The sequence below is a fragment of the Anguilla anguilla genome, chromosome 18 (assembly GCF_013347855.1).
Source record: "Anguilla anguilla isolate fAngAng1 chromosome 18, fAngAng1.pri, whole genome shotgun sequence".
Lineage (NCBI taxonomy): Eukaryota > Metazoa > Chordata > Actinopteri > Anguilliformes > Anguillidae > Anguilla > Anguilla anguilla.
Genome location: NC_049218.1, coordinates 8887537 through 8909703, shown reverse-complemented (window position 1 = coordinate 8909703; position 22167 = coordinate 8887537). Strand labels below are relative to the sequence as shown.

At 39.4% G+C, this 22167-nt stretch overlaps 4 protein-coding genes across 11 annotated transcripts; 2 read left to right on the top strand and 2 right to left on the bottom strand.

Annotated features, from left to right (window-relative positions):
- The first annotated feature begins 314 nt into the window (after positions 1–314).
- Positions 315–3143, top strand: LOC118218385 (cystatin-like). Its single transcript, XM_035401004.1, has 3 exons — positions 315–560; positions 2108–2227; positions 2795–3143. Exons 1-3 carry the CDS (start codon positions 351–353, stop codon positions 2873–2875), a joined length of 411 nt encoding a protein of 136 aa, XP_035256895.1. The 5' UTR covers positions 315–350; the 3' UTR covers positions 2876–3143.
- A 1321-nt stretch (positions 3144–4464) lies between these two features.
- LOC118218384 (glycine N-acyltransferase-like protein 3) lies at positions 4465–12745 on the bottom strand. Of its 3 annotated transcripts, none has more exons than XM_035401003.1 (6): positions 12636–12745; positions 6927–7011; positions 6423–6530; positions 6149–6269; positions 5835–5967; positions 4465–5559 (listed from the first exon to the last, which is right to left on the bottom strand). In XM_035401003.1, the coding sequence occupies exons 2-6, from the start codon at positions 6999–7001 to the stop codon at positions 5160–5162; spliced, it is 837 nt and encodes a 278-aa protein (XP_035256894.1). In that variant the 5' UTR covers positions 7002–7011; positions 12636–12745; the 3' UTR covers positions 4465–5159. The 3 variants fall into 3 exon arrangements, with proteins under 3 accessions (XP_035256894.1, XP_035256891.1, XP_035256892.1); XM_035401000.1 differs by lacking the exon at positions 12636–12745 and adding an exon at positions 8448–10807; XM_035401001.1 differs by lacking the exon at positions 12636–12745 and adding an exon at positions 7583–8414.
- On the bottom strand, positions 4465–14979 carry LOC118218383 (glycine N-acyltransferase-like protein 3). 3 transcript variants are annotated; one of them, XR_004763402.1, is made up of 8 exons: positions 14730–14979; positions 13866–13926; positions 13402–13486; positions 12910–13017; positions 12636–12756; positions 12342–12474; positions 11342–12083; positions 4465–4817 (listed from the first exon to the last, which is right to left on the bottom strand). XR_004763402.1 is itself a non-coding variant. In XM_035400998.1 (7 exons), exons 1-7 carry the CDS (start codon positions 14788–14790, stop codon positions 11684–11686), a joined length of 969 nt encoding a protein of 322 aa, XP_035256889.1. In that variant the 5' UTR covers positions 14791–14979; the 3' UTR covers positions 10973–11683. The 3 variants fall into 3 exon arrangements, 2 of the variants coding, with proteins under 2 accessions (XP_035256889.1, XP_035256890.1); XM_035400998.1 differs by lacking the exon at positions 4465–4817 and having other exon boundaries at positions 10973–12083; XM_035400999.1 differs by lacking the exons at positions 4465–4817; positions 14730–14979 and adding an exon at positions 14015–14294 and having other exon boundaries at positions 10973–12083.
- Positions 14980–16989: 2010 nt separating this feature from the next.
- si:dkey-76k16.6 (uncharacterized protein LOC566817 homolog) lies at positions 16990–21477 on the top strand. 4 transcript variants are annotated; one of them, XM_035399821.1, is made up of 6 exons: positions 16990–17285; positions 18464–18554; positions 18762–18872; positions 19869–19977; positions 20348–20474; positions 20964–21477. In XM_035399821.1, exons 2-6 carry the CDS (start codon positions 18480–18482, stop codon positions 21370–21372), a joined length of 831 nt encoding a protein of 276 aa, XP_035255712.1. In that variant the 5' UTR covers positions 16990–17285; positions 18464–18479; the 3' UTR covers positions 21373–21477. The 4 variants fall into 4 exon arrangements, with proteins under 4 accessions (XP_035255712.1, XP_035255714.1, XP_035255710.1 ...); XM_035399819.1 differs by lacking the exon at positions 16990–17285 and adding an exon at positions 18189–18317; XM_035399820.1 differs by lacking the exon at positions 16990–17285 and adding an exon at positions 18196–18381.
- Positions 21478–22167: the final 690 nt, after the last annotated feature.

Below are 22167 nucleotides of genomic sequence, written 5' to 3'. Positions count from 1 at the left end.
AAAAAAATTATCAGCAAGAATGATAACGTCAGAACTTCGATTTCTCTTCTTCTGTAAGACGTGTCTACAGTTTGTCTGATAATGAGACCATTATCATCAGTATATCTCATGGAGACAAACCAACCCTTTTCCAAAGAAATTTGGATGTGGCGGGGCGGGATTACTGTGGAAAGGTCAATGGATTGCAGTACAGCTCTGAACCGTAAATTCAACCTCAAATTTTCTTTGATTAATGACAACCTTTGTTTTAACCAAACAAATCCATGCATGGATCTGCTCAACAGAGATGACGTGACGCCAGTGTTTATATACAAGTGCTTAGTCTGGACAAACAGAACGCTTATTGCAAAATGTCAGCGATTTGGAAGCTTACGGTGCCGCTTCTCGCCCTGTTCTTTACAGTGGCAAGTGGTCTGGCTATCATCGGAGGACCCACTAATGCGGACCCGAGTGAACAAGAAGTCAAAGACGCCTTGCAGTATACTGTCGACCACATCATCGGATGGGGAAACACTCCTTTTCTCAGAAAATTGACAAGAGTAGACGACATTAAGCAACAGGTTAGTTATCCGATTTGCAAACTGGGTTAGCCTACTTTCAAACCTCTTCATTGCTAGAGAAAGGGGTAACAGATTTGGTTGGTTCATTATTATTATTATTATTATTATTATTATTATTATTATTATTATTACTTAGTAGTGGACTTTAGCATAAACATATTGTGCAGGACCTGTTTGTTTCTTGACTGGTGATGTTATTCTGGATGTGAGTCGACATTATTTTTATTATATCTTTGAGTATACATGCCTATGCAAATGAAGACTGTTAGGTATCTATGTATTATGCATATAAAATGCATTTAGGCCTTTTCTAAACCCCGCCCTCAAAAGTCCCAAGGATTATTTGCACAGTGACACAATTTTTTTGTTGTTTTGGCCCTGCACACCAGCACTTTGAATTTGAAATGAAACAATTAATATGTTTAAAGTGCAGACCATCAGCTTGAATTTGAGAGTATTTACTTCCATATCGAGTGAACCCTGTGACAACAGGCACTTCTTATTTTCAAGCCCAGTTTCCATATCCCTGTTATCACTGCGAAAGAGGCAACAGGTGCCATCTTCAAACCACCCCAACACAATGCAAACTGAAATGAGCATTTAGGTATGTTCAGCATACTCAGGGTGTTGCAAGGATGCAACTGCTTGCTTGTGAATCCACCATGAGCTTGAAAGTGTTCATTCTTTTATACATCTACCACACCAAAGTTAATTTGGCACGGTTGTCAAAATGGTACTTATATGAACAGTTCGTCTTAAAATTCTCTTGATGAACATGGGCAATTTTGCCATCATGCTGGTTCATGACCATTAATAATACCATCAGTTTTAATTTTCATTATATTTTGCATTAATCTAGCATATGCTCTTATAAGGTGAATGTACACCAAACTCTCTTGGATACAGATTTGTCTTCCAAATTCAGTTGAAATAAAATTAAAGCTAGTGCTACAAATCATGATACGGTTTTTGACTAAATGGTAAATGGACTGCATTTATATAGCGCTTTACAATTGATGCCTCTCGTTCACCAGAGCAGTTAGGGGTTAGGTGTCTTGCTCAGGAACACTTTGACACGCCCAGGGCGGGGATCGAACCAGCAACCTTTCGACTGCCAGACAACCGCGCTTACCTCCTGAGCTATGTCGCTCCGTGACACTCAAACACACAAAAACGTTCAGTGGCCCATTATTGTCATCATGATCTCCTTCAGTTTTGCACAATGAACTCATGATGTCATAGCATCAAAGGTTTAGCCTGGTCAGTATCCCCCTTGTGAGTATACCGTTTATGGAAAATTGAGTGTTGTTAGCCTGGTCAGTATCCCCCTTGTAAGTAAACCGTTTCTGGTAAAAGAAAAGGAGTGTTGTTAGCCTGGTCAGTATCCCCCTTGTGAGTAAACCGTTTCTGGTAAAAGAAAAGGAGTGTTGTTAGCCTGGTCAGTATCCCTTGCTTATGTAACTCACACGGTTGCATTTCTCATGACCTCCCTGGATTAGTAAATGCAATGCAAGGTGACGTGGTGCATGCGCTGCTTTTGAACGCAGGTGGTTGTCGGAATGATGTACGTCCTCACAGTAGAGATGGCCAGGACGAACTGCACGAAGGAGAAGGAGGAGAAGGAGGAGACGCAGTGTGTCGTGTACACGGACCCGATGATCGCATCCGTAATGTTTCTCAGTCTCTCCTCATTAGGCCTCAATCACAAAACACTTCTTAAATTATTCTTACTTTTTGTTCTTAAAAATGTTCCCATGGGGAAAAAAAGGGATTCATGTCACTTGTGCAGACCTTTGTTTTTGTGCATACGTCAGGTATACAAGGCGATGAATGCTGGCAAAATTTTAATGCGCAGTCCTGTTCATGCGATCAGCATATGGAAACAGCCATGAACAAATACCCATAAGAAAAAAGAAGATGAGTGCTCTTCTTGGAAACGTTCTTACACACAATTTACCTCTCTCTGCTTCCACACTATCAGTGCACACCTCTCTCTTCCCTTGATGGAGGATGTTGCAGTTATGATACAGGCATACCTATGTGATGTATCTGCCCATTCCAAACTCAGGGGAAATGATTAAACTTTCTGCTGGTCTTCACCTTAAAAAAAGATTTCCTTGGAATGTGAGAACAATGTAGACATGCCGTTCTTCATAGTATTGTGTTTGTTTTTTCAAAGCAGCCTTTGCACACACAAACTTCCTCTGACTTCATTTTTCTCACATTTCTTTCAGCCCATAAGATGCAATGCTGACGTATGGAAGCATCCCATCACTGAAAAGTACGAAATGATGAAGATGGCTTGTGTGGCCTAAGAACATCACGGAGAACGGCTGCATTACTTTAAGTTCAATCACCTTAACAGTCGCTTGCTCTGCCTGCTTGGAGACACCGAATTAACCCACGTGTTATGTCACTCATATTTCTTCACCAGTGTTATGAAAACAATTTCATATTTTTTTGTTTTATCTTTCTTTTTGGCATTTCTTATTCATAACTGAAATAAGTGCCGTATTGGCAAAGCGAGCTATGCAATAAATCATTCATATTTGAACTAAATAAATGATTGTTAAAACACTGCAATTTTTTTCTCTCCCTTTCTTCAGTTTGCCACTATATTATTTTTATACTTACATTACCTTACATTTTAGGCATTTAAGATACAGTCAAGCGTGACCACCCTCCAATAATTTCTGTCTAAACTTATTTAAATATTAAATATTGCATTTGAGTACTTAACCAGTAGGAGGCAGTGCATATCATGTATTGACATAAAGTTGCAGAGGGAGCAAAAGGAAAAAGCTTGATTTTATGTTTTTTTGGAGGGGCGCAACTGATATGCCACAGGGAAAAATCAGTCTAGAGAAAGACCGACACTATGAAAGCAAATAACCCCTTGGTAATACTTTTTTTATTTTTTAAAATTATTTTTACAAATCATTTTATTATTGTACACTGCCTGGCCAAAAAAAAGTCGCTGTTTGGATTTTTTTGGACAGCGCCCACTGTACAAGCCTCTGGAGGCAGTGTTATGATCTGGGGTTGCTTCAATTGGTCAGGTCTAGGCTCAGCAATGTTATGCGGCAATAAAATGATGTCAGCTGAGTGCCTGAATGTACCAGATTATCCCATCATGGCACGGGCATATTCCAGGGCGACGATGCCAAGATTCATTGGGCTCAAATTGTGGAAGAGTGGTTCTGGGAGCATGAGGAATCATTTTCACACATGAATTGGCCACCACAGAGTACTGACTTTAACCCCATTGAAAGTCTTTGGGATGTACTGGAGAAGACTTTACGGAGTGGTTTGACTCTCCCGTTGTCAATACTAGATCTTGGCCAAACATTAATGCAATTCTGGACAGAAATAAATGTTGTGACATTGCACAAGGTTGTTGAAACAATGCCACGACGAATGCACGCCATAATAAAATCCAGGGCGGTCCAACGAAATATTAGAGTGTGCGACTTTTTTTTTGGCCAGGCAGTGTATCGGATCGCCTTCATATTTAATCACTAACAGTTTAATCAATCCACAGCCTCTTTAAGAGGGTATAAAGGTGCCGGACAAGCGAGGATTAATTAAAAAACATGTTTATTTTCTGAATCCAGCAGTTCCAACAGTTAATGCCCTTGTTAAAATGTTCAGCACTCTGAATACCGAACACAAGTGGTATTGTGTACTAAAACCCCTCACCTAACCTGCATATAAAATATTTTATGTGATTTAATTTAATAATTATTGTTTAAAATGAAAATTTTCAATTAAATAGCTAAATTCATAAATAGGTGAGTCTACAGCAAACTGTTGGAATCAACCCTACAAGTCAAAATAAACGCTATATCAGGTCTTAAGATTGAATAATTAAATTCAATAAGAAGCAGTCAATTAGAATAATGAATTGAAATTGTACATTATTTAATCAGGTTCATTTATGACAGGGACTGGCATACCCAAAAGCTGACCATGTACCATAGACTGTATAAAAATAGCCATGTACTTACTGATTAATGTGAAGTTACGTTGGTAGAAGCAGCGCTAAGCACTATGCAATTATTATTAAAAGACTGCAGAATTAACTCTCTTACTAAAAAGATCAAACATTATGTCAGGATATGATTCTGTTCAGCAATTGAATACCTATAAAAAGCATGGAAGTTTATCTCTCAGATAATTGTCAATAATTGTCAGACCCATAGATCACCAGCCTAGATTAGGGTATCAGCGGACTTTAAATTACCCCAATAACGTTTTCTCGAGGAGGGGAGGACTGCCTACATTCTTAGAAACAATATAATATTGTATCCAATTCACTGTTTCTCTAAGGCCAAAATCTAAACACTAGATATCTGACTGTGGGCAGGCGTACGCTTTTTTCAGAAAAAGAGACCTCTCTAATTGGATCAAAAGTGAACTGTTTTCCTGACTGCATTGCCTCTCTATTACAAGTCAAGAATAGAGCTTTCCTTCTCAACCCAACAGTACATTATCTTTGACAACCTGATTGAGATCCAGCTACACTGCTGCATTGTGTATAGAGTAATTGAATAAAGTCACATCAGCATTGAGTTTAGTTGTGATGTTCCCAACACTATTTTAGTAGTTGAACTCATACCAGGCAGCCCTGTAGGAGGGGTCTTCAGTAAAGCCCAGTTTTTTAGAGAGCCTGTAGGACAGCTGGTTCTCCTCCTCGATGAAGCAGTACACAGGGTAACCTTGGGCATGGAGCCTTGTTGCCATGGTGCTTATCAGGATCTTGGTATAGCCCCTCCCCCTGTAGTCTGGGGCTGTGTACAGTAGCCCCATGGCACAGTAATCATATAGAAGCACCCAAGAAACTGGACAGCCTTCTTCATCAGTGATGCAACAGGTGGGGAAGTGGCTTATGAGATATTTAATTAGTTGGAAACCTTTTTCATCACCTCCAAATTTCCAGGTTTTATTCACCAAACTGACATGGGATTCATTCAGAGAGGAGATCCTGGCCTCCATATCACTGTGGGAAAGGACAGGAAAACAGAGGACTGAGTGAAAATAAAATGGCAGGTTTTGTGATCAGTTGTTTGGATTTAATTAAATTAATAAACTTGAGCTGAACTGTGACCTCCCATAAACAGTGAGTGCTCTGTGTCAGTGAATAAACACAACCCCCACCCCCCCCCCCCCCCCCCCCCCCCGAGGAAATTGCAAGGGAGCTTCAACTTGTACTTTCTAAACTTGAAGATATGAGGATGGTAATGAACAATGCCCCTCCTACCCCCTTTAATGTACCTGTTCACTGTCAGTTGAGGAAGGAGATTTGGGTCTTGTAACACAAGGAGATGAACTAGAATTAACTGTCTGAATGTAGCGCCTTTTGTGGCGGCGACATCCTTCAACATGGTGGCATGACGAATGTCAAACCCTTTGGAAAATAAGATAAGAGAACCCCATCACATGGTGAAATAATAATAGTAATAATAATAATAATAATAATGATAATAATAATAATATTGCTACTAATAATAATAAGAATAATAACAATAACTTAAATTATATTATGGTTGCAATGGCTAAAAGGGTCAAAAGAAGAAAAAATTCTCTACCTCCAATTCTGAAGTATTTATTCCAGTCTAAGACCTTGTCTTCTGTCAACATTTTCTTAAGAATCTTCTCATCAGTGCTGAAGAAATTCAGTCGATTTTTGTAAAGCAGAGTATGTGCATTCTGTTCATACAGTTAAAAAAAATCAGTTCCTCAGACCATGGACACATTAAATATGTATTCACATTTAATAAAGATGCAGTAAAATTCAGAAACTTACTAAATGAACAGAATTAGTTACTGAACACAAAAACGCTTACTGTATTATGTATTCACCTTTGGGTCTGGTCGACAAATAATTGTTTTAAAATCAGGCCAGGAGTCTACAATAACCTCCAATGTATGTGGTTTGTTTCTATTCATACCGAACAGATATCCATACACCTAAAGGACAAAATATCAAAATGTTCTACCACACAGATCTCGTGACCAATATGCACTTTATAAACACCTTATAACTACAGTCCACAGTTCATGAGTTTAAACATATACATACAGTTGATTGCATGTATTAACAATACTCAAATTTGAAATATTATCCCGAAACAAGGAAATAAATGACACAGTTCAAATATTTAAATACATGCACAAAACACTGCAAATTTTCAAAAACGTCTAAATACAATTTTTTTAAATAAATCAATTTATGTATCCCATACATAGCCGTTTTCAACATGCAGGCTACTTCATTGTTCATTTTTATTTTAATTATCATTTCACTTATTTGTGGAACCGGTCAAAATACTCTAAAGTAAACTATAAAGTAAACATTATAGGTACCTTGGAGCTTTTTGGTAAGTGTGACTGCAGAACCTTTCCCGCTTGCTGTAATTCGGCCTTATTTAAAATTTTCATCTTTTTAAGCCTGAAAGACAAGATAAGCAGCTAACTGTAAAGAAGCATGTCTTATACTGGTAAAATTTTTGAGGAAAAAAAAAAGCCTACAGCTAGAGATCATATATCAACAATTTCGTTCTGATGAAAGGCGACTTTGACCTTTAGCATACGGAATGTAACAAGCTTAATATCTAACTTGTAAAGGTATCTAACTTGTCTCCTGCGTATTTTTGTTGTTGAAGGGAAAATTCAACTCCAAGGGAGTGCTACAGCAAGCAGCGACTTTAACCCGGGCTTTGCGCTTAAACAGCAAGGTTGCCCACTGTTACAATTTATTTCCCCAAAAATGCATTAAGCACAAACATTATGTTTGTTCTTAAGTGGCGGGGCGACATAGCTCAGGAGGTAAGACCGATTGTCTGGCAGTCTGAGGGTTGCCGGTTCAAACTCCGCTCTGGGCGTGTGGAAGTGTCCTTGAGCAAGACACCTAATCCCTAACTGCTCTGGCGAATGAGAGGCATCAATTGTAAAGCGCTTTGGATAAAAGTGCTATATAAAATGCAGTCCATTTACCAAGTGGGGCGTCTTTTTCATCTTACCTTATTCTAATTTGGATATGCCGAACTACTTTTTTGTCATCCATTCACCGATGCAGTGTTCTGCAGTAGCTCAATAACAGATAAATGTCCTTTCATGCAGCGTAAATTATAGAGCTAATTAAATCCTAAAAATGAACATGAAACGGACTTGTTGAGCTCCACCTGCCCCTAGCTGGTGTAAAGCAATATACAACGGAAGAAGCTCGTGAAACAATCGAGCCACGTCTCTTCCCTATTATGCTCCCTAGGGGTCGACTGAGCTCACCACTACGAGGAAAGTGGAATACTACTATTGTACTCTAAGTCTAAGCGTCTTAGAGTACAATAAGTAGAGACATCGAAGCGAATAGAAACCTATGCTGAGTTCATCAGAATCAGAAAGTACAATTTTTCCGCTCAACAGACATGCTCACTTGTGTCCTTCGTCACATGTCTAAATCACGTGTACAACGAGGTGCGTGTACAATAGTGCAGACATCGGCTAAAATAAAAAAAAAGTAAATTCACATCTTCGTTTGTGTTGTAGGAAAAAAAATATTTTTCCTCGGAAAACTAATAATAGATTTTTCTTCCTAATAGAGTTAACATCAATATTTGAGTGTAAGTATTTTATTTTTGCTGTCAAAAATGAATTGGGCCCAATAGGGAAACGTGCTTTTTTTTGTTAGCGAAAATCACAGATATCAGCAGGAAGCGATATTACATGCGGTGCTGAGGTGGTTAAGAACCGAATATCTCTATGAGCTGGCCCGTTTATTCCACCACAGACTGAATGCACCTATTAAAACTGCCCATCTCGTCACCTAATGCTGGACTCAGTGATTCTTCTTATTCTTATTATTATCATCATCATTATTATTATTACCTCTTCTTCCACCATGTGAATGGAGTTCCCTTTTTTTTTCCAAAGGGGTTGACATCCGTCATGCCACCATGTTGAAGGATGTCGCTGCCACAAAAGGTGTTGCATTAAGACAGTGGGGTCTAGTTCATGTCCTTGCATTACAAGACCCAAATCTCCTTCCTCAACTGACAGTGAACGGGTACATTAAAGAGGGTAGGGGGGCATTGTTCATTACCATTCTCATATCTTCAAATTTAGAAAGTACAAGCTGAAGCCCCCTTGCAATTCCCACTGGTGGTTTTTGTGTTTTTGTTGAGACACACTCAATTGTGAGTGGAACTCAGTATATTCTCACTGGGACAGAGCATACACTGATTATGGGAGACCATGGTTCAGCTCAAGTTTATTGACTAAATTAAATCCAAATGACTATTTATTAGTGATAAATAGTAGAATTGTGAAAAAAGTCTGGCATTTTTCTATCAGCAAGATTGATCACACTAGAACTCAGATTTCTCCTCTTCTGTATGATAGGACTACACAACAGTGCTCCTGAAATCAAAACAATCCCGTTCACCAGCTATCTACCGGCTGCTCTAGACAACAGTGAATTTGGCATCTAATTATTTTGTTTTATTTATGTTGTAAGTTTAGCTGCAATCCCAAGAGTTGAGAAGTTAATATTATGTATTATGCTGTCAGAAACCATCTTTACAATGCATGTGGATTTTCAAGGTTTGAATAACTTCAGATTCCAAAGGGGTAACTTGTCTAATTTGTGAATGCTCAAAATGATAACTAACTCTTCAGTTCTTGACATCCATTACATTTTAAGTTTGGATGTCAATCCATGACATTCGATTGAAACTGAAAGTCCTAATGTCTATGTAGAACGGGGTATTGAGTCCTGCAATCAAAATTTACATCCATCACATCCGTTGTAAGAAGCAGGAGTATATTTCTATCTTGTGGAGGTATTCAATAGCTGAGCTGAATTGCCTCCTGACATATTCATATGTGGTCTCGTTAGAAAGAGGATAAAGCCATGAATCTTTTGATAATAATGTCATGGTGCTTTACTCTGCTTTCAATGACATATGGTCACTTTAAATAAGTAAATCTTCACCTTATGTAGGCATCACCCAGTGAGGGCAAGCATCTTCAAGGCCCGTTGCAGCTCAATAAGTTATTTTAGATGGCTGCAGGAAAAAAAGTTTTTTCATGTTGCAGTTCTCTGTGAAGCTAGCAAACTCCAGTGGTTACTCAAGGTTATTGTAGTAGGCTATAGTAAGCCTCTGGGGACAAAAAATAAAATTTCCCCATTGAAGTGCATTCAAAACTACAAATTCACCCTGACCAAATTAAATTATTTTGGACAGTACTTTAAAACTCCGAAATTTCCTCGTACTGGACTAATTATTAAGAAGATAGGATATGGTCCACGTGGTTCTACATCACAGTGCACATGACACACCTGCACCTTGAATGAGTATGAGGCTGTGATTAACTTTTCAATTGACTGCAGAAAATAGAGAGAGAGTTCCCTGCACAGATGTATCAGAATAGGCTTCAAAGTCAGAACTTCACAGAGTTCGAAAATCCAGGTTCAGAAAAAAGTCATCCTCGGTATTTTGTTCCAGTCACCTGGATTCGACCATGTGCATGATTTTTCAGCTAGGAGGTAGAACTAATTAGGCTAGTGAAATCAACTGGCTTAGCTCATGGGCTGAAGAAACGCATGACGGGGCTTCTACTTTCTCACCCCTGGACTTTCGACTTTCCACCTCTGTTCACAGCTGACAAAAAAAGTTGGAGTTGTCAGTAAAATGAATGGGGAATATCAGACTTTTCAAGGTAAAATAAAACTTACCCGATAGTATTTTGAAACGCGAATAACGATCGTTACGTTTCATATGAAAAGCAGATTGTGAAATATGTCATATATAATAAAATATGTTAATTATAATAAATATTTCCCAAAACACCTTGATCAAAACAACTATTGCTTCCTATTGAAATTCATGATCAGAAAAACTGATCGAAGTGGTTTTCTTTAGTTGTTAAATCACATTGGTTTTCTACATTTAATTCAATGGTCAGCAAGCTCTTTTGCGAGCACGAGCAAGAGGCTAGTTTCCCCCAGGATTCACAGCCTGGCTCCTCCTACCCGCTCCAGTTCATATGTACGCCACCCCATAGACATACATGTATAGATGTATACATATGTGTATGCGCTACACGGGAGGAGCAGCTCAATCCCTTTGCTATTCAATGCCCTTGTTAAAATGTTCAGCACTCTGAATACCGAACACAAGTGGTATTGTGTACTAAAACCCCTCACCTAACCTGCATATAAAATATTTTATGTGATTTAATTTAATATTTATTGTTTAAAATGAAAATATTCAATTAAATAGCCAAATTCATGAATAGGTGAGTCTACAGCAAACTGTTGGAATCAACCCCACAAGTCAAAACAAACGCTATATCAGGTCTTAAGATTGAATAATTAAATTCAATAAGAAGCAGTCAATTAGAATAATGAATTGAAATTGTACATTATTTAATCAGGTTCATTTATGACAGGGACTGGCATACCCAAAAGCTGACCATGTACCATAGACTGTATAAAAATAGCCATGTACTTACTGATTAATGTGAAGTTACGTTGGTAGAAGCAGCGCTAAGCACTATGCAATTATTATTAAAAGACTGCAGAATTAACTCTCTTACTAAAAAGATCAAACATTGTTATGTCAGGATATGATTCTGTTCAGCAATTGAATACCTATAAAAAGCATGGAAGTTTATCTCTCAGATAATTGTCAATGTCAGTCAGTTGTAACCTCCGCCTTCAGTCAAAATATTTTCTATATAACAAAACAAGGCATGTAGACATGCATGGTCTCTGAGACCTCGAGGAGGGGAGGACTGCCTACATTCTTAGAAACAATATAATATTGTATCCAATTCACTGTTTCTCTAAGGCCAAAATCTAAACACTAGATATCTGACTGTGGGCAGGCGTACGCTTTTTGCAGAAAAAGAGACCTCTCTAATTGGATCAAAAGTGAACTGTTTTCCTGACTGCATTGCCTCTCTATTACAAGTCAAGATTAGAGCTTTCCTTCTCAACCCAACAGTACATTATCTTTGACAACCTGATTGAGATCCAGCTACACTGCTGCATTGTGTATAGAGTAATTGAATAAAGTCACATCAGCATTGAGTTTAGTTGTGATGTTCCCAACACTATTTTAGTAGTTGAACTCATACCAGGCAGCCCTGTAGGAGGGGTCTTCAGTAAAGCCCAGTTTTTTAAAGAGCCTGTAGGACAGCTGGTTCTCCTCCTCAATGAAGCAGTACACAGGGTAACCTTGGGCATGGAGCCTTGTTGCCATGGTGCTTATCAGGATCTTGGCATAGCCCCTCCCCCTGTAGTCTGGGGCTGTGTACAGTAGCCCCATGGCACAGTAATCATATAGAAGCACCCAAGAAACTGGACAGCCTTCTTCATCAGTGATGCAACAGGTGGGGAAGTGGCTTATGAGATATTTAATTAGTTGGAAACCTTTTTCATCACCTCCAAATTTCCAGGTTTTATTCACCAAACTGACATGGGATTCATTCAGAGAGGAGATCCTGGCCTCCATATCACTGTGGGAAAGGACAGGAAAACAGAGGACTGAGTGAAAATAAAATGGCAGGTTTTGTGATCAGTTGTTTGGATTTAATTTAATTAATAAACTTGAGCTGAACTGTGACCTCCCATAAACAGTGAGTGCTCTGTGTCAATGAAAAAACACAACCCCCCCCCCCCCGAGGAAATTGCAAGGGAGCTTCAACTTGTACTTTCTAAACTTGAAGATGTGAGGATGGTAATGAACAATGCCCCTCCTACCCCCTTTAATGTACCTGTTCACTGTCAGTTGAGGAAGGAGATTTGGGTCTTGTAACGCAAGGAGATGAACTAGAGTTAACTGTCTGAATGTAGCGCCTTCTGTGGCGGTGACATCCTTCAACATGGTGGCATGACGAATGTCAAACCCTTTGGAAAATAAGAGAACCCCATCACATGGTGAAATAATAATAATAATAATAATAATAATAATAATAATATTGCTACTACTAATAAGAATAATAACAATAACTTAAATTATATTATGGTTGCAATGGCTAAAAATGTCAAAAGAAGAAAAAATTCTCTACCTCCAATTCTGAAGTATTTATTCCAGTCTAAGTCCTTGTCTTCTGTCAACATTTTCTTAAGAATCTTCTCATCAGTGCTGAAGAAACTCAGTTGATTTTTGTAAAGCAGAATATGTGCATTCTGTTCATACAGTTAAAAAAAATTAGTTCCTCAGACCATGGACACATCAAATATGTATTCACATTTAATAAAGATGCAGTAAAATTCAGAAACTGACTAAATGAACAGAATTAGTTACTGAACACAAAAACGCTTACTGTATTATGTATTCACCTTTGGGTGTGGTCGACAAATAATTGTTTTAAAATCAGGCCAGGAGTCTACAATAACCTCCAATGTATGTGGTTTGTTTCTATTCATACCGAACAGATATCCATACACCTAAAGGACAAAATATCAAAATGTTCTACCACACAGATCTCGTGACCATATGCACTTTATAAACACCTTATAACCAGTTCATGAGTTTAAACATATACAGTTGATTGCATGTATTAACAATACTCAAATTTGAAATATTATCCCGAAACAAGGAAATAAATGACACAGTTCAAATATTTAAATACATGCACAAAACACTGCAAATTTTCAAAAACGACTAAATACAATAATTTTTTAATAAATCCATTAAATGTATCCCATACATAGCTGTTTTCAACATGCAGGCTACTTCATTGTTCATTTTTATTTTAATTATCATTTCACTTATTTGTGGAACCGGTCAAAATACTCTAAAGTAAACTATAAAGTAAACATTATAAGTACCTTGGAGCTTTTTGGTAAGTGTGACTGCAGAACCTTTTCCGCTTGCTGTAATTCGGCCTTATTTAAAATTTTCATCTTTTTAAGCCTGAAAGACAAGATAAGCAGCTAACAACCTATAAAGAAGCATGTCTTATACTGGTAAAATTTTTGAGGAAAAAAAAAAAGCCTACAGCTAGAGATCGTCTATCAACAATTTCGTTCTGATGAAAGGCGACTTTGACCTTTAGCATACGGAGTGTAACAAGCTTAATATCTAACTTGTAAAGGTATCTAACTTGTCTCCTGCGTATTTTTGTTGTTGAAGGGAAAATTCAACTCCAAGGGAGTGCTAGAGCAAGCAGCGACTTTAACCCAGGCTTTGCGCTTAAACAGCAAGGTTGCCCACTGTTACAATTTATTTCCCCAAAAATGCATTAAGCACAAACATTATGTTTGTTCTTAAGTCGGCGTCTTTTTAATCTTACCTTATTCTAATTTGGATATGCCGAACTACTTTTTTTGTCATCCGTTCACCGATGCAGTGTTCTGCAGTAGATCAATAACAGATAAATGTCCTTTCATGCAGCGTAAATTATAGAGCTAATTAAATCCTAAAAATGAACATGAAACGGACCTTGTTGAGCTCCACCTGCCCCTAGCTGGTGTAAAGCAATATACAACGGAAGAAGCTCGTGAAACAATCGAGCCACGTCTCTTCCCTATTCTGCTCCCTAGGGGTCGACTGAGCTCACCACTACGAGGAAAGTGGAGTACTACTATTGTACTCTAAGTCTAAGCGTCTTAGAGTACAATAAGTAGAGACAGCGAAGCGAATAGAAACCTATGCTGAGTTCATCAGAATCAGAAAGTACAATTTTTCCGCTCAACAGACATGCTCACTTGTGTCCTTCGTCACATGTCTAAATCACGTGTACGAGGTGCGTGTACAATAGTGCAGACATCGGCTAAAATGAAAAAAAGTAAATTCACATCTTCGTTTGTGTTGTAGGAAAAAAAATATTTTTCCTCGGAAAACTAATAATAGATTTTTCTTCCTAATAGAGTTAACGTCAATATTTGAGTGTAAGTATTTTAATTTTTGCTGTCAAAAATGAATTGGGCCCAATAGGGAAACGTGCCTTTTTTTGTTAGCGAAAATCACAGATATCAGCAGAAAGCGATATTACATGCGGTGCTGAGGTGGTTGAGAACCGAATATCTCTATGAGCTGGCCCGTTTATTCCACCACAGACTGAATGCACCTATTAAAACTGCCCATCTCGTCACCTAATGCTGGCCTCTGTGATTCTTCTTATTCTTATTATTATCATCATCATTATTATTATTACCTCTTCTTCCACCATGTGAATGGAGTTCCCTTTTTTTTCCAAAGGGGTTGACATCCGTCATGCCACCATGTTGAAGGATGTCGCTGCCACAAAAGGTGTTGCATTAAGACAGTGGGGTCTAGTTCATGTCCTTGCATTACAAGACCCAAATCTCCTTCCTCAACTGACAGTGAACGGGTACATTAAAGAGGGTAGGGGGGCATTGTTCATTACCATCCTCATATCTTCAAATTTAGAAAGTACAAGCTGAAGCCCCCTTGCAATTCCCACTGGTGGTTTTTGTGTTTTTGTTGAGGCACACCCTGTCATGGTCCTGTGTTCTTGTCTGCGTTTTCCCTGTTGGGCTGCCAGATGGCGGCACTTCTGTTTTGTGTCCTGTTCCCCCCTGTTTATTGTATTATTGTTTGTCTCGTTATTCCATCATTGTTCCCACCTGTGTCTTGTTATCCCCTTCTGGTTTGATTGTTTTTTGAGTTCACCTGTGTCTTATTATCCCCTCCTTTTTTGGTTTGATTGTTTTTTGAGTTCACCTGTGTCTTGTTACCCCTTGTCTATTTTAGTTCTCTGTTCCCTTGAATTGGGTGCTGGTTCCTTGTGTTTGTTTCTGATGTTTCAGACCGTATGTACCTGCCTGTATTTTGTTCCTGACTGTGTTTTGTTTGACCTTCCCTTGTGCTCTGCCTTCCCGTGTTCTGCCTTGCTTGTGTTTGTTTCTGATTTTTCAGACCGTATGTACCTGCCTGTATTTTGTTCCTGACTGTGTTTTGTTTGACCTTCCCTTGTGCTCTGCCTTCCCGTGTTCTGCCCTGTCCGTGTTCTGCCCTGCCCGTGTTTGTGAGTTCCTCTTGTTTTCTGTTTTATTTCGATTTTTTATGAGTTTGTGTTTTTGCCCATTGTGGCCTTGTTTGTTCCCTGTTGGTTTGCCTGTTAGTAAAGTCTTTGTTAATTTTCCCCTTGAGTTTCGTGTTTTTTTTTTGTTTTTTTCCCCCCACTCTGCGCCTGGGTCCCAGCACCCGTATCGTTACACACCCAATTGTGAGTGGAACTCAGTATATTCTCACTGGGACAGAGCATACACTGATTATGGGAGACCATGGTTCAGCTCAAGTTTGACTAAATTAAATCCAAATGACTATTTATTAGTGATAAATAGTAGAATTGTGAAAAGTCTGTCATTTTTCTATCAGCAAGATTGATCACACTAGAACTCAGATTTCTCCTCTTCTGTATGATAGGACTACACAACAGTGCTCCTGAAATCAAAACAATCCAGTTCACCAGCTATCTACCGGCTGCTCTAGACAACAGTGAATTTGGCATCTAATTATTGTTTTATTTATGTTGTAAGTTTAGCTGCAATCCCAAGAGTTGAGAAGTTAATATTATGTATTATGCTGTCAGAAACCATCTTTACAATGCATGTGGATTTTCAAGGTTTGAATAACTTCAGATTCCAAAGGGGTAACTTGTCTAATTTGTGAATGCTCAAAATGATAACTAACTCTTCAGTTCTTGACATCCATTACATTTTAAGTTTGGATGTCAATCCATGACATTCGATTGAAATAATCAACTGAAAGTCCTAATGTCTATGTAGAACAGGGTATTGAGTCCTGCAATCAAAATTTACATCCATCACATCCGTTGTAAGAAGCAGGAGTATATTTCTATTTTGTGGAGGTATTCAATAGCTGAGCTGAATTGCCTCCTGACATATTCATATGTGGTCTTGTTAGAAAGAGGATAAAGCCATGAATCTTTTGATAATAATGTCATGGTGCTTTACTCTGCTTTCAATGACATATGGTCACTTTAAATAAGTAAATCTTCACCTTATGTAGGCATCACCCAGTGAGGGCAAGCATCTTCAAGGCCCGTTGCAGCTCAATAAGTTATTTTAGATGGCTGCAGGAAAAAAGGTTTTTTCATGTTGCAGTTCTCTGTGAAGCTAGCAAACTCCAGTGGTTACTCAAGGTTATTGTAGTAGGCTATAGTAAGCCTCTGGGGACAAAAAATAAAATGTCCCCATTGAAGTGCATTCAAAACTACAAATTCGCCCTGACCAAATTAAATTATTTTGGACAGTACTTTAAAACTCCGAAATTTCCTCGTACTGGACTAATTATTAAGAAGATAGGATATGGTCCACGTGGTTCTACATCACAGTGCACATGACACACCTGCACCTTGAATGAGTATGAGGCTGTGATTAACTCTTCAATTGACTGCAGAAAATAGAGAGTTCCCTGCACAGATGTATCAGAATAGGCTTCACAGTCAGAACTTCACAGAGTTCGAAAATCCAGGTTCAGAAAAAAGTCATCCTCGGTATTTTGTTCCAGTCACCTGGATTCGACCATGTGCATGATTTTTCAGCTAGGAGGTAGAACTAATTAGGCTAGTGAAATCAACTGGCTTAGCTCATGGGCTGAAGAAACGCATGACGGGGCTTCTACTTTCTCACCCCTGGACTTTCGACTTTCCACCTCTGTTCACAGCTGACAAAAAAAGTTGGAGTTGTCAGTAAAATGAATGGGGAATATCAGACTTTTCAAGGTAAAATAAAACTTACCCGATAGTATTTTGAAACTCGAATAACGATCGTTACGTTTCATATGAAAAGCAGATTGTGAAATATGTCATATATAATACAATATGTTAATTATAATAAATATTTCCCAAAACACCTTGATCAAAACAACTATTGCTTCCTATTGAAATTCATGATCAAAAAAACTGATCGAAGTGGTTTTCTTTAGTTGTTAAATCACATTGGTTTTCTACATTTAATTCAATGGTCAGCAAGCTCTTTTGCGAGCACGAGCAAGAGGCTAGTTTCCCCCAGGATTCACAGCCTGGCTCCTCCTACCCGCTCCAGTTCATATGTACGCCACCCCATAGACATACATGTATAGATGTATACATATGTGTATGCGCTACACGGGAGGAGCAGCTCAATCCCTTTGCTATTCATAGGCCTAAATAACTATTCCTAACGCCACCTATTCCATTTAGAGAAAATTAGGCTATCGTTCCTTCCATGGGGTAAAACCATATTAAATACTCTAACGTAAAACATTACACTGAATAAGACCTAGAAGGGAAACGTGGTCACATGGTTCCATTCAATTCTATTCAATCAAACCGTCAGTGTAGTTGGTGGTAACCTGGTTCTTATACAGTTCAATGGGTGAAGCCAGTTTAGCAATTTTGTTTAGTAATTTTTCAGATTACCCTGGCAACTTTTTTTTTCAAAAAGCACCTAGCAACAAATTTAGCTACTTTTAAAATTTATTTGGAACTTTTAATAACTTTTGAAAAGTGACTCAAACGCTAAAATGCACAAATTGTGCCTCTAAATGACACAAAAAAGATGTTCTCCGTCACAACACACGGTCTGTCACTCTGCCTGGCTGCAAAAGTGCATTGTGAGTGACGTCAGCAGTAGTGACGGCTCAGCTTATTTGCCAGGCACAGGCAGGGTAAACCTGGGATTTAGTAATAAATAAATCGTACCGGTGGACAGACACAGTGGGCTACTCGTCGCTTTCTCAAACAATTTGAGGCACCAGGCTCCTCTTTTTAACGGTAATTTGGGATCTATGTTTTTGCATTCCCTGGGTCTCTCCTGATTGAAGGGAAATAGGCTAAGGTAAAGTCGCTCTTTTTTCTCTCGCCCTCCTCTGGTTTACTGTGTAAACTGTTAACTTCCCGCTGTTTGTGGAATTTCGCAGATCCGACTCGAGTGCAATGAGGGTTCTCACTGGAGACCAGCTTCATACGGTTGAGACCTTGCTGAAGGTTTTTTTACCACAATCGCAGCAGGTGAACCCATATCAGTTTACATTTTGGATAGTGTTTTGCTTTAAAAAAACAAAAAAAACATTAACGTTTATAGTTGAATATATGCTACGGAAGCAATTCAGTTAAATAAATCAGTTCTCAAAGTCAGAAAGATGCCATGCAGTGAACATTGATAGAAAGCTTGCAGATAATGGGCTCCACTAAGCCATGCTCTTTTTTTCTCTAAAGGTGTATGGTTGCGTCTTCCTAATCAACAGAAGACAGTCTGACCCAGTCGATGTTTTAGTGGACAATTGGCCAGACTTCACTACAATTCTCTGCCTACCACAGAATAAAGAGGTATGGGAGATCAGCCTTGTATTTTTTCAGCTTCTGAACGCTTAAATTATGTTACATTTATTTGGCAGACGCATTCATCCAAAGCGACATTACAGTAAGTGCGTACCAAAGGTCACTGGAACAACTACAGAATGCAGATCCGATAAGATACAGTTCTCATTAAGTGTCAGTTATCCAAAGCCATGAACATGAGGTCTAGTTCACGCAGTAAGCATAGGCTAATTCAGTGAAGTTATGGCAAGTAAGACTACTAGTGAGGCATGATTACAAGAGATATGATGAAGAGCTACAACATAAAGACGATGTACAAATGCAGCACAAAAGTGCTAGATGAAGATACAAGTGTAAAATGATGGTGCTAGAAGATCAAGATACAGGTGATATAAGACAGTCATCCAGGATTGGGCATACTCCTGCAGAGTAGTGTCAGAGCAGAGTTAGTCAATGTACAGTTAGAAGAGATGCGTCTTCAAACTATGGCGGAAAATGGGCAGTGACCTAGTGGTTCGTAGAGCAATGGGGAATTTGTTCCACCACTGGGGAGCTAGGGTGGAGGAGCTTCATAAATGGACTGCATTTATATAGTGTTTTTATCCAAAGCACTTTACAATTAATGCCTCTCATTCGCCCATTCACGTACACACTCACGCACCAACAGCGAAAGGCTGCCTTGCAAGGTACCAATCAGCTTGTTGGGAGCAATGAGGGGTTAGCTGTCTTTCTCAGGGACACTTCGACACGCCCTGGGCGGGGGATCGAACCGGCAACCCTCCGACTGCCAGACAACCACTCTTACATCCTGAGCTATGTTGTCCCTATGTCACGTCATGGACGGGACGAGCACAAAGCATTCACTCGGATGACAGGGCGTGCAAATCACAGCGTTGCAGCAGAGCAGAGTGGTCGAGCTGGCATGTGGGGTTGAATTAATGGTTAAGAACTGCAGTCGAGACCAAGGCCTCAGACTCCTAAAAGTTTATTGCATTTTGTTTGCAGGAAGGGGACCTCTTCAAAACCATCTGCATGTTTACTAAAGATGAGCCAACCTTGCGGAAAATCCTGGGACAGACTGACGTTTTACCCTGGCAGGAGTTTTTTTGCCTAGGTAACACGCTGTACTTTTTTTGGTCAAAACTTTTACTAATCATTATCTTTTCCTAGTTTCATCAGTTTGTTTTTCTGGCAGTATGCAGCATGCTTCCAACCTTTTTGAGGAATAAGTCTTGTAAGATATATTTTAAGTAGGTAAACCATCATAAAATATGTTTCCACACTACATAGCTAGTTTGTGAAACACCAATAAATATTTTGAAGTGGGTGGTTTGTTCTGATCTCAAGGTCACCTTGGAACAAGAGAGAACCTTTACTGATAGTTACATGACATCAGTTCCAGTAAAAATGAGGAAACTGATGACTGTGTTTTAGACGTGTGCTTTGAGTTTAGGCCATGTGTCTGCTGATCCTCTGTTTCCCAGGTCTTGACCTGTGTCATGAGGACACGGTGATGTGCATTGCAGGGGACAGACGGGTATCGGCTGAGAAAGACGCTGTGGCCCGTCAGATGAGACTCGAAGACCTCAGTCGTCTCCCCGAGTGGGACAGGTACTGTAAACATTGACTGCCAGTTGGACTTGCCTCAAGAATTAAAGCGAACCTCCATCAGCGAAAAAATGAACTAAGATGCAGGGTCTGGTAAATGAAGAATTTCTCTTGTTTGGGTCTTGTTTCCAAAATTCCTTATTTGCATTTGAACGGGCTATGGATTTTGGTTTACAGAGAGAATAATGCAATGCTCTGTCGGATTGCTGGCTCCCTCACTCGAAAGTGCCCAGTTTTGAAGGGGTAGTTCTTGGTGTCCTTAATTGTGCTTTAACATTTGACTGGAAAATCTAAAGCAGTCATTTGAATGCAAATACAGTAATGCAAATCAGCAACCATGAAAGTCATTCCTCTGAAAAAAGCACTTTGAGGTAACTTTTATGATCCAGGGGAGGTATCCGTTACAGAGAGACAGAAGCAGTGGCTAACTTGCTGGTCGATGCGTGGCTTCCATCACACATCACAGCTTCTCCGCCCTCTGCATTTTCACAGCAATCTGACATTAAAGCTGTCCTGTCTGGACGAGTCCCACGTCGACTTGGTGAACAGAACCTGGAAGTTCAGCCAGGGGGCGCTCTCTGCCAGAATGATCCGGGACATGATCTGTCACTTCCCCTCATGCTGTTTGCTGGACGAGGAGGGGAAAGCGGTAGCGTGGATTTTGACTTATGCTAACTGTGCCCTGGGGCTACTGTACACAGCCCCAGAGCACAGGGGAAGGGGCTATGCCACAGTCCTGATAAGTACCATGGCAACAAGGCTGCATGCCCAGGGTTACCCTGTGTACTGCTTCATCGAGGAGGAGAACCAGCTGTCCTACAGGCTCTTTAAAAAACTGGGCTTTACTGAAGACCCCTCCTACAGGGCCGCCTGGTTTACGTTCAGTAAGGTACAAAAGTAATTTTTGTCCCCATAAATACTCTTTGAAGACAAAGCTTTGTATCATCATTTTGGTCGAAAAGCAATTAATGTTGGACAATAAAACAATTTAAAGGGTTTCACATTCTGCAGTAGTTTTGATATTTCTTTTACATTTAGGGTCATGCTTGTAATTGGTCCTGACAGTCTTTGTGTGTGATGAAGGACATTTGAGATGTTTCTAATGGCTGATATAGGGCATTCTGGGGCTTGTAGTCTTAAAATGACACCGAGTTTGACATTTTCACTCGGTGTAATAAGTGTTTGATTTTGGTTAGGTTAATTTCGCAGAAGGGCAATTAGTGAATCAAGGCTGAACTTGGCACACTTGGCTGCCTCTTTTGACGAGCGCCACCTAGGGAGCTGCTCCACTTCGATCTCTCATCTTTGCACTTGTGTTTGCGTTGTAAGCTACTGTGGAGAGAGAGAGACCATGACTGCAAAGTAGAGTGAGGACTGAACCCATTGCCAATTCCTCCAGGGTATTATAGCTGAGACTGGGACTGCGCAAGTGAAACAGCAGGCTCGTTGTGGGTTTTGAAGCTACTAAAAAAGACAAAAAAAAAAAGTTAAGGGCATGGGTGTCAAACTCAATATAGACACAAAATTAAGCCAGGTGACACTGCAGTTCACCAGCGTTATAGTGCGATAACGTGCACACAAAATCATAATATTACCAAGAAACTAGGACATCATAACTGTAAAGAGAACTAAGATGGTGTAATGTAACAAACAACCAAGAAAATAAGGACGTAGTAGAATGTAGAATGCTCGTTGG

Bases quoted from the DNA above. Each gene is read 5' to 3' on its own strand.
- LOC118218385 (XM_035401004.1), top strand. From the start codon at position 351: ATGTCAGCGATTTGGAAGCTTACGGTGCCGCTTCTCGCCCTGTTCTTT. The intron at 561-2,107 runs GTTAGTTATCCG...TTTTGAACGCAG, and splicing joins TAGACGACATTAAGCAACAG to GTGGTTGTCGGAATGATGTA. The intron at 2,228-2,794 runs GTAATGTTTCTC...CATTTCTTTCAG, and splicing joins CGGACCCGATGATCGCATCC to CCCATAAGATGCAATGCTGA.
- LOC118218384 (XM_035401000.1), bottom strand. From the start codon at position 8,509: ATGACGGATGTCAACCCCTTTGGAAAAAAAAAGGGAACTCCATTCACA. The intron at 6,531-6,926 runs GTACCTATAATG...TTTGTCCTTTAG, and splicing joins ACTTACCAAAAAGCTCCAAG to GTGTATGGATATCTGTTCGG. The intron at 5,968-6,148 runs GTAGAGAATTTT...TATTTTCCAAAG, and splicing joins TAAATACTTCAGAATTGGAG to GGTTTGACATTCGTCATGCC.
- LOC118218383 (XM_035400998.1), bottom strand. From the start codon at position 14,790: ATGACGGATGTCAACCCCTTTGGAAAAAAAAGGGAACTCCATTCACAT. The intron at 13,487-13,865 runs GTAAGATTAAAA...CTTGTCTTTCAG, and splicing joins CATATCCAAATTAGAATAAG to GCTTAAAAAGATGAAAATTT. The intron at 12,475-12,635 runs GTAGAGAATTTT...TATTTTCCAAAG, and splicing joins TAAATACTTCAGAATTGGAG to GGTTTGACATTCGTCATGCC.
- si:dkey-76k16.6 (XM_035399821.1), top strand. From the start codon at position 18,480: ATGAGGGTTCTCACTGGAGACCAGCTTCATACGGTTGAGACCTTGCTG. The intron at 18,555-18,761 runs GTGAACCCATAT...TTTTCTCTAAAG, and splicing joins TTTTACCACAATCGCAGCAG to GTGTATGGTTGCGTCTTCCT. The intron at 19,978-20,347 runs GTAACACGCTGT...TCTGTTTCCCAG, and splicing joins GCAGGAGTTTTTTTGCCTAG to GTCTTGACCTGTGTCATGAG.